Raw genomic sequence first — 11,129 nt, 5'->3', positions numbered from 1 at the left:
AATTCGTATGGGCTGCATGCCACAAATTTAATTTACTTGATTATGTCCCAATTTTTTTCCATGGCTAAATAACTATATCAAATGTCCAAATACTTTTTAGACCTGGAAGTGGATATATGTATATGTACATAAATGCCCGTGAATCTCCAAACATCAATGCTCATCAGTGCTCCTCATTAAGGTTGCGGGGTATGCTGGAGCCTATCCCAGCTGACTTCAGGCGAGCCAAGCCAATCACAGGGCACATATAGACAACCATTCCCACTCACATTCATACCTATGGACAATTTGGAGTCGCCAATTAACCTAGCATGTTTTGGGAATGTGGGAGAACATGCCAACTCCACATTGCAGATCTTCCCGATCTCCTGACTATGTGGCCAACATGGTAAACACTCGCCCACCGTGCGGACCAATGACATGTTGATTGTTCTATTTCAAATCCATTGTGATGGTGTGTAGGAACAATTCTAAAACCTCGTCCAAATCTCCCCAAAATCTCAACTGTACTGTTTTGTGTACACAACACCGCAGCAAAGTCACAGCCCTAACCATATAACCACCATGACTAATAAATGTCCTCTGTCTGCATCATTCCAGGCCGTGCCAGCATTCGCCCCATGAAAAATGTCACCGCCATCGCCGGGCGGGATGCCTTTATTCATTGTCGCGTGATCGGCTACCCGTACTATTCCATCAAGTGGTACAAGAACTCCGCCTTGCTGCCGTTCAACCATCGGCAACGAGCCTTCGAGAACAACGGCACGCTGAGGCTCACCAATGTGCAGCAGGTGGACGCCGGGGAGTATAACTGCAAAGTTATGGTGCAGCCCAACAAGATGGACTCCCAGAGTGTCCATCTTCGTGTGAGAGGTAAGAATGAAGATCAAGGTCTATCAGCATCGAATTGCACATCTTGATAGATATTTCTCAATTATACAGTCACTGAAAATGTAAATGCGAGCACAGTGGAACCTCCGCTATCAATTCCCCTCAGTAATAATGGAAATTATGTAAATGTCATCGTAAAGGCAATACTTTAGTAACATTTTAACATTACTTACTGACTTTGGTGTCAACGATCTGACTTTGAAGCTGAACGTTCATGTTACTTTAATTACAGATACCGCAATTTTGTGGAGTTGTTTAAAAAAAAAAAAAACTACCGTCATTTCCAGACTATAAAACACCACTTTCACAAAATAGTCAGGAAGTAGTGGTTTCCAGTCATGAAGTGGATGCTAATATCACATTTTGGAATCTTATGCAATCCAATCTGATCCGTGTTTTGATTTGATGGGCTTGGACCATGGTAGTTGTTGGATAAAAACTGTCTCACGTCTCACGGGAGATAACAAATGATGCAGGGACAGGGATGCAAGTGGCAGTCGGATTGCAAGGTTTAGTGTGTGTAAACATCCCATGTTCCAATGTGGATTCATGCTGGTTATAGACAAGTCCCCGGACTATATATGGATAACATTTTTACTCTCTGTAAATTTAGTGAGTGTGGCTGATATTCAGGTACAATCAGTCCGGAATTTATCGTACATCGGGACATTGCCTACAGCCACAGCTGTTATTCCCAATGTTTTTCGACTTTGCGCTAAAGATGATTGTTTGTTTCTTTTGGCTTTTTTCCTGGTTACGGAGTCGCCACAGTAGATCTTTCTTGATAGTGATTTGGTTTGAGCCTTTTATATTCCGGTTGCCCTTCCTGCCAAATATTTGCAACAAAAAGCAAACTTTTTTTTTCCCCTCAGCCCGTGCATCGGACCTTCATAAGTTTGTTTGGCTGTTTTGACATAATCCTGGCCTCAGTATTCATTACTTAATGTGCATACTGTATTTATACTGTTAACTAGTGTCCAGGGTACTCCACCACTTGTCACCTTGTGTAAAAAATGTCCTTCTGCACGTCCAAATGGCCTCTAGAAAAGGTCCTACGCAAACACAGGAAGGCAACAATCTACATAAATAGATTTCATATTCATGGCAGACTAACAAATGAGTCTACCTGCTCCAAATTGTAATAAAGACTGTAACTGTGCTAATGATATCACAGCGCCGATCTCCACCGAGACCTTCTTAGGAGCCCTAATTGGAAACACGACGGAGGGCTTCCCCATTATGCTCCATTTCCTTCCTCCGTCTGATCAGTACGTGAGGATGCCACATTACACTTTGTCATCAAGCGAGGGGAACAGAGGGAGGGGAGCGAGACGATGAGCGTGATGATACAAAACCACGCTTCCTGGTGGTGCCACGCTGAGTGAATGCATTTGTTTAATTTCAGCCTACTCGTGCTTAAAATACGCAACGGTTCTTTGGGGATCCCGGGAGTCCATTATCTCCACTTTGTTGAGAATTAAATAAGGTGCTAAAGTGCTGCTTATTTCCACAGTTATATGCTCTCACTGGACACTCCAACACAGATGACTTGTGTGATGGCGTATCGCTTGCAAGAAGCTTTTTTAGAAATATCCTTGATCGCAGTACTCATGATTTTACTAGAATGGCCTTTCTGACACTATTTCTTGAATGTGCGTATGTCTATTATTTGCATTGTTGATTGTATATATAATGAATATAGTGTATCAATATTGTTTATCACAGCAACAATGTTGTAATAGTATGCCAAGTGTTAGAGGGCATGAGTAGCTGAGCAGTACACCCTACATTTTAAAGCGCATGCAGAGGTAAATAAAGTTACCGGATGCTGACCAACATGATACCACAAATACAACTTTAGCAACAATTATTGCTATTCTCACGATACCTGATGCATGTCTCAGGATTTATTACTAAGGATTTATTGCTGATTCATATTGATCAAGGAGGCTGCAATAGGGCCCAATGAAATACACTGTATTTTTTCTCCAATTCAATTAAATGTTTTCCCAAATTCTATTTTTCAATGTTTTACCTTTTACACTCATTTTATCACTATATTGTGTGTTTTTTGTGTCAATGATAACATACATACCTGGACAATTTTGCCAAGTATTTCAGCCGCTGATGTAATTTCACTAAATTTTCATTACTACAAAATTGGAGCATTGTCATTAGTTTGCTCAGTTGCTGGTTACCTGTCACTGCACAGCAGAGATTATTAATAAATATACATTTTTACCTGCATCGGGTCTCATGTCTCACATCCTGGGGTCGCATCTCAATGCCGCAATGCCAAGACGTGACAGCATATGCTCTATTCTTGTCATTTGGTGATTGAACCGCCCCCACAGGAATGTGGGAATTAAACATGGCTTTATAATTATTGCATTCATTTCAAATAAGCCGATTGTGTGGCAACATCCACGCACCACCTTTCATGGGTGAGATACAAGATATCGCAACCATATGGTTCATGCCTGTGAATATTGTCATTCATCCAGGATAATGTATTTTCAGGGCATTGAATCAGTCCTATAGGCTCCAGCCTTCCTGCGACCTTAGTGAGAATAATCGGTATAGAAAATGGATGGATGGATGGATGAATCAGTCCTATCTCATCTTTGAGCATGAACTGATGAAGCCTGCTTGAATGAGAAGGGAAAGTCTTCTCAGGCAACCTGAATAATCCAGTTGCGGTCGATTCAATGCTTTGATAACACTACAATTATGACACCAATGGCATTTTTTTTCTTTAAGTAAGTAATGGGGGCCTAATAGGGGACTGCACGGTGTTCAAGTGGTGCTAAGAGCTGCTCAAATTTTACACACATATGCTTGTCAGTCCTCTAAAGGTGTGTACAAAATTTTGTTGTGATTTGGCGAAGCACCCTCAAGTTTCATGGATGTTTTTGAACAAGAAATTTCAAGTCAATCCACATTATGCAGCTGAACTTTCAGGTTTAATAACAGCACCACCAAGTGGTGTATTTGTTGGAAAACAATAGCACAGGTAACACAATAGGATAGCTGGTTTGGACAAATCTTGACCAAAGACACACTGTTTCAGACGCCAGGCAATTACCTGTCAATTTTTGGCTTTACTAGCATCATATTCACAAGACTACAGGATGTCATGCAAACTTTTGAAACAGATATATCATTTTAGATTCTCTTTCTTTTGTCTGTCCTCCCCTCTACGCCATCTTCAGTCCCTCCCTACATTCAGCCCTTTGAGTTCCAGCGATTCACCATCGGTCAACGTGTCTTCATCCCCTGTGTGGTCATGTCGGGCGACCGGCCTCTGGACATCACCTGGCAGAAAGACGGACGGCCCATCCCTGTCAGCCTGGGTGTAACAGTGGATAACATCGACTTCACCAGCTCACTGAGGATCTCCAACCTGACTCCTGACCACAACGGCAACTACACGTGCATCGCTCGCAATGAGGCAGCGGCTGTGGAGCATCAGAGTCAGCTTATCGTTCGAGGTGAACTTGCATTTAGCCTTTTACTTTTAATTTCTATGATTTAGTTGATGGAAATATGTACAAGGTGATGAAGAACATCACTTATCTATCCAAATGGTTATTGTTTGTCCAGTTCCTCCTCAGTTTGTGGTTCAGCCTGAAGACCAAGATGGGATTTATGGGAAAACGGTCACTCTCAACTGCTCTGCTGAAGGATACCCACCACCAACCATCGTATGGGAACACTCCAAAGGTACATACCCAAAAGCCTGCCTTCACCTCACATGAACACAGATGATACATTGGTGAGGATTTGTTTTTTTCACAGATGAGTAGTTTCAGTAGCGTGGTTGTGCAAACCGGTGCGTGCCCTTACACACATCAGGGACTAGTGCATGCAACACACAACACACACACACACACACATACACACACATCATTATGCAAACAGTTGTTTGGCCAACGGGTTTGGTAGGGGTCTCCCCTGCATCATGAGGGACCCCATTATAGAAAAACACACAAAGCAGGCGGATGCGGAAGAAAGGAGAATAAGGCAAGCAGGAAGGCAGCAGGTGAGTTCATCCACTTGAGCAAGAGGGCACGTGAAGAGGGGTCCCAGGTGTTTGCCCCCTCATCCGTATAACCAGGGATGAAAGCTTTACCAACAGAGAGACAACAACCAACGAGCGGTTGTGCAAGCGTGCACCCATGATCAAAAGAAGATGTCTGCTTTTCTACCTTTGATGGGATTTGTGTGTGTGTGTGTGTGTGTGTGCATGAGTTTGCACACACACTTTATGCCTGATTATAACCTGACCATTCCTGATCGCTATAACAATTGTGGCCCTTGTCCGAGGATCCGTACTACGTTTACATTGCTGTGACACATTGGAAATTATTGGATTTATGTATGTGCAATAGTTGGAATAATGATGTTAAAAATAAGTGGACAATGCAGTATGTTCTAGACAGAATGTACAATGTGGGTGTGAGTTAATGCTTAGACTATGCACTGTTACATAATAATAATGCATTTTATTTCCAAGCGCCTTTCAAAGAAATCAAGGAAACTGTACAGAGTAAGATACCCTGAATAAGTGTGTGTGTGTGTGTGTGTGTGTGTGTGTGTGTGTGTGTGTGTGTGTGTGTGTGTGTGTATTGGTAGTCTGAGTGATCAGAGAGTTGGGGGACAGGGAGCCAGTGGAGGTGCTGCAGGATTGGGGTGATGTGATGAAATGAAGGGGTTGTGCGGATGATGCAGGCAGCTGAATTCTGGAGGATTTGTGAGGGACGTCGATGAGGAGAGAGTTGCAATCATCAATCATTATTTATGATTATATACATCAATCATATTTTACAACAGGACTAGTGAAATTATAAGTATTTTTGAAAAGATTGAATCCTCAACATCATTCTAGGACATTGGTTGACCTCTGATTTTAATTTAGAATCAATTGTTCTTATAGGGAATTGTTGTTGCTGCTGTTTTTGTCTCTCTCTCTACTGTCTCTAACTGCCAAACAAGTGTAAAAAGAAGCAAAATGCAATTCACATAATGTCCAGCTCATTGTCACTATGGCCATGTTGTACTGAGAAGCCAGGTTATTATTATCAGATTATCATCACAAGTTTGTACGCTTCTTTGTTGACATCATGACAAAAAAATATTACCACCCCCCTTCCCCCCACCCCCACTGGGCTGAAGTCTCATGTGAAGGTCTGGTATTCAGAAATATATGATTCCTTTTAGAGGTTCCACCGTATTGTCTAATTTCTTGCATGTCAGAGTGTAGTTTCCAGGGATTGACTGTCTGGCTTCCTTTTACGGCAACCTCAGTAGCAAAGAGCCAGATGAATGTCTTTGGGAAAAAGGGAACTATCAGTAAAGGTCGCCTGCTATTAGCATAACAACCAGCTGTATTTGAGTATGCAAAATCCATAATTCAAGGAAGAACACGTCTCTCTGGCCTTGCTCTCAGAGCCAGGGGAGCAGAAACAGAGTTGCCACTTGACCCTGTTCTATCCAGGCCACGTTGCTGCCTTTTAATAAAAAGGCAAATAAGGAAAACCCACAGCTCACTAAATGGCCTCATCTTTACATGACCATGTGTGTTTAATAGTACATGAGCCAAGGTGAAATATGACGCTTTAATCATTAGAGTGGGCCGCAGGACTTTATTCTTCTTATAATTCATTTGGAGAGACATGCTGTACACATTTAATGCTGATGATTTAATGATATCGAACAATTATTCTCAAATGGTTGATTAAGGGCTGTGCGGTGCCCTAGTGGTTAACGCACGGGCCACAAAGCTGGGAGACCCGAGGTCGATCCCCTCCTCGGGCATCTCTGTGGAGTTTGCATGTTCTCCCTGTGCATGCGTGGGTTTTCTCTCGGTACTCCGGTTTCCTCCCACATTCCAAAAACATGCTAGGTTAATTGGCAACTCCCAGTTGTCCATAGGTATGAATGTGAGTGTGAATGGTTGCTTGTCTATATGTGCCCTGTGATTGGCTGGCGACTAGTCCAGCATGTACCCCGCCTATCACCCGAAGACCGCCGCGACCCTCGTGAGAATAAGTGGCAGAAAATGAATGAATGAATGTTTCAATTAATCAAGTAATGAGTTAGGCCGTATGTCCGTAACATATCAGAAAAACCAAAATGTTGATCACTGTTTTCCACAGTCAAACATAATGTGGTGAATCTTGTTTTGCCGAAACCACAAAGGCAATGGGTCATGGGAATTAATAAATATCCACTTTTGAGAGGCTGAAAAATTTGTATTCAAAAAACGATTAATCAATCATACAATACAATAAAGTCAAAAAGGATTTATGCCACATCCAAAATTTTTGATATAAGACGGATCTTATACTTTCATTCATCATACGAAATACAACTCAATACAAGATTTAAATGAAACAGTAATACAAAAATATTAAATTTTAAACAATAGCAACCTTCCCTTCTCAACAATATTACCGCTAAACCGTTTAGTTAATACTGTTTTACAGTCTTGTAAATACAATATGGCCATCTTTTGTATTTTAGCATTATTATATACATATACCATTTTACATTTCCTTATTGTACTGTTTATTGTTTACCAGCCATTGTAAATCAAAATCAAAATCTCTATCAAAATCTGAATTTTGATACTCTGTGTGTCTCCTGGATGCACTCTTGCACTCTTGAAAGACTCAAAATAATCCACAAAGTCAAAGCCAAAGGTCAGGGTATGCTTGCACATGGTGCATGGTGCATGGGCACCCCCTACATATAATTATAGTGATGGCTCCTCCAACCATTTATTATTGATTGATGAAGTGATGGCACACATCAACAGCAGCAGAAGGAACAGAAGGCTGCTGTTCATCAACAGCACTTGTTGTCAAAGCAGACCGCGTCATCATTGCCTCTGCTGAACAGAGATTACAACAATTGAAGGTCATTAACACCAATATGTCCTCATGTTCTGTCGTTTTAGACGCAAAGAACAAAATCCCGCTGACTTGTCCACTCGCACAGGCATTTTAATACGGAACAAATCCTTGTCCAACAACAGTCAATCTGCTTCGTGTTGAGGCCTCGGCGCACTCCCTCTGTCTGCCACCAATCTGCTTCCTTGTTCAACATGAGTGTTACGTCTTTTCTGATTGCATCACACGGCTCTCTTGACTCTCTGTGCTCAGCAGCTGTTGGCCGGTTTAAGGATTTAGACCTGGCGTTAAGAAACATGTTGACAACTCTCCCTAAATCTGACAGGCTTTGTCATCAAATCAGTAAACATGTGCTGAAATGAAAGAGCATACACACACACACCAACATACACTACAGTGGACCTTATGGTGGTCTACTGTGGGCCATAATGTCTGAGTCCACATCGTATTTGTTGTTTAACCAAGGCTACCATGTCTCACAAAAGTCAATACACCCCTCACAGTTTATTGCTGTCTCATACTGGTAACTGGAAATTCAACATGGCACCATGCCACACAAAGTATTGACACACTGTTTGGATATTCTCACACAACGACACACACTTTATATTGTCTCAAAGTTTAATTTTTTTCCAGTGTTGCCCCATGACTAGAAAATATTTGCATAAATGTTGTTACGGTATTGTGTAATGTCCACATCAACCTAAAATGTCCCTTGGAAAAGCAGAGAATGGTGTCTATGAGCGCATACGTGGAGTCTGACCATTGTTGACTTTCCATGCCACAGGTGCAGGCGTCCCACTGTTTCAGCCCATTCTCCTGAACAGCGGCTCTCGCATCCAGCAGCTGAGTAACGGCTCTCTGCTGATCAAACACGTGCTGGAGGACGATAACGGCTTTTACCTGTGTAAAGTCAGCAACGACGTGGGAGCCGATGTCAGCAAGTCCATGTACCTCACCGTCAAAAGTAAGACCCCTTTCCCTGATTAATATCATAATGCATCATCATATTGACGATAATATTTTAGTGGCAAAAGGCACCTGCATTGTTTTGTGATGCGGTTAAAGAAAGTGAGGATAAGCGGTAGAAAATGAATGAATGAAAAAAATTTGATTTTACTATTTTATGCATGCTAGGTTAATTGGCGGCTCCAAATTGTCCATAGGTATGAATGTGAGTGTGAATGGTTGTTTGTCTTTATGTGCCCTGTGATTGGCTGGCCACCAGTCCAGGGTGTATCCCGCCTCTCGCCCAAAGACAGGTGGGATAGGCTCCAGCACACCCGCGATCCTTGTGAGTATAAGCGGTAGAAAATGAATGAATGAATGAATGAATGAATGGCCTTTGAGAGTTGAGGTTCCACTCCTAAGCTCAAACAAATGGCCCAAAGTAAAACCCACCTTCACTGGGAAATAGGCTTTTGAGGGTTTTGCTGCAAGGAATATGAAAGGAAATGGAACATTATTCAACTGTCTTAGCTTTATGAAAATTAGATTATGACTTATAATGGGTCCCATTGGTTTGCATGGTGGGTACACAGTCCGGAGCCCTGGAAGATCTGAGGTTGAATCTCCATTGGGTGTGTGGGTTTCCTCCGGGTACTCCGGCTTCCTCCCACATGGCAAAAACTAAACCGTCCTAAACTGTTTGTCCTGCGATTGACTGGCTACCAGTCCAGTCTGTACCCCGCCTCTCTCCTGAAAACAGCTGGGGTAGGCTCCAGCATACCCACGTCCCGAGTGAAGAAAAGTGGCATCGAAAGTGGATGAACGGACAGTCCAGGGTGTACGCCACCTGTCACCTGATGTTAGCTGGGATAGGCTCCAGCATACCTGTGACCCTAGTTAGGACAAGCGGCATAGAAAATAGATGGATGGATTGACATGTACATTGGCTGGTCCTTTATGATATAGTAAATATAATTTTGGAAAGCACTCATATGTCTTTAAAACAAGAGTTTGTTTTGACTTGATTGGTCGCCATCTTTGGCGAATGGTGCAGGATTTTGTGCTTATTTATTTGTGACGTGAGAGAGTGAAAGGCAAGGGAAACAAGCAGACAAAGCAACATGTCTTGCCTTCACTTGCACAAGATAATCACTTCATTTCGCACAAACCCAAAAAAAAGATCATTACCCTGCCCTTCGGAGGTCTGAAGATAATAATCTGTGTGGAAATTCCCCCTGCCAGAGTGAAATATTTGACTATTAATACCGCCTGGCATGTTCGGGATATTCATGTGTGTCAGTGTAATGAAGCCTCAGAGCGCACAAAGCTTTCAGAGTGGCCCGATGCGCTCTGTGCCCCCAGCTCACGCAGATATGACTTTTCATAGGTCAGTTTTCATGACTACAGAATCCAGTTGCTATGCAGCAGGCAGACCTGTGCCTCTGACCCTGTTTCTTCCACCTTCTACCACCCACTGAACAAAAGCTGGCAGCGTTTTGACTTCACTGTGGCATTGTAATGGTATTACAATTTGACAGTGCGGTGTTCTGCTGTATGTCATGGTACAGTTTGGATGTTTGCAGGAGTAAGGCATCATTCAGAAATCCTAATCCTCCATTTTAGCAATACGTTTTGCACAATTATTTGCAGTTTAGGGCTCCAGTAACCCCTAAATGGTAATAAAATTGCCACTGATGCATAGTAGGTCTTCTGGAAGGTATTATACCTGCGAAGAGGCCATGTGTCCCCATTTCTGTGTATGACCAGAACATGTGTTGAATTAGTGAATAATTAACCCCAAACATGTTTATATTATGCTCAAGTACCTTTCATTTTATATATAGTATTATAAAATAATTACATATGTGGAAATGCAAGGCAAAGCAGCATAATTGGTACATGATTATAGTGATTACACCTGACAAACAAGGCCATATTTGGTAGCTTAAAGTCAACATCCACACCATATGGCACCCTGTTAGGCAGGAGAAGCGTGTGTTTTCACCCATGATTTGTGTATGTGTATGTGTGTGTTTGTGTGTATTATGAAGCGTGGCATTCCACGCATCTCTACCTCATTTAAATCCATCAATTAGGGGCTGACAAGGTGCTCCAGGGAAGAACATCGTGCATGTTTATCTGCTGTTTGGCTTTCCTTCCCTACATTGACAGAGATGAAGGGAGAGATTAAAAAGATAAATAAGATGTTATTTCATGTTTTGCTGCATTGTTTGTTCCATTGCTGGCAGCTGTTCGAAGTGGAACAACCAACCAACCGTACATCCTTATTTAAACTTTTATGGACATCCAAAAGCCTTTTTATACTTAAATAAATGTGAGAGTGATACCTGACACCTGCATGCTGAGGTTGAACGA

At 42.2% G+C, this 11,129-nt stretch overlaps 1 protein-coding gene across 3 annotated transcripts in view; it reads left to right on the top strand.

The window, feature by feature from the left end:
- Positions 1–11,129, top strand: part of LOC131134243 (cell adhesion molecule DSCAM-like) — a 108,269-nt gene that overhangs the window by 76,107 nt on the left and 21,033 nt on the right. For all 3 annotated transcript variants that reach the window (XM_058079297.1, XM_058079296.1, XM_058079298.1), the window contains 4 exons: positions 601–873; positions 4,104–4,382; positions 4,495–4,614; positions 8,593–8,772. In XM_058079297.1, coding sequence (XP_057935280.1) covers positions 601–873; positions 4,104–4,382; positions 4,495–4,614; positions 8,593–8,772 — 852 coding nt within the window. The remainder of the gene's footprint in view (positions 1–600; positions 874–4,103; positions 4,383–4,494; positions 4,615–8,592; positions 8,773–11,129) is intronic.

This window comes from Doryrhamphus excisus, chromosome 8 (assembly GCF_030265055.1).
Source record: "Doryrhamphus excisus isolate RoL2022-K1 chromosome 8, RoL_Dexc_1.0, whole genome shotgun sequence".
Lineage (NCBI taxonomy): Eukaryota > Metazoa > Chordata > Actinopteri > Syngnathiformes > Syngnathidae > Doryrhamphus > Doryrhamphus excisus.
Note: the sequence above shows the minus strand (reverse complement) of the source record. Positions and strands in the feature narration are given on the sequence as shown.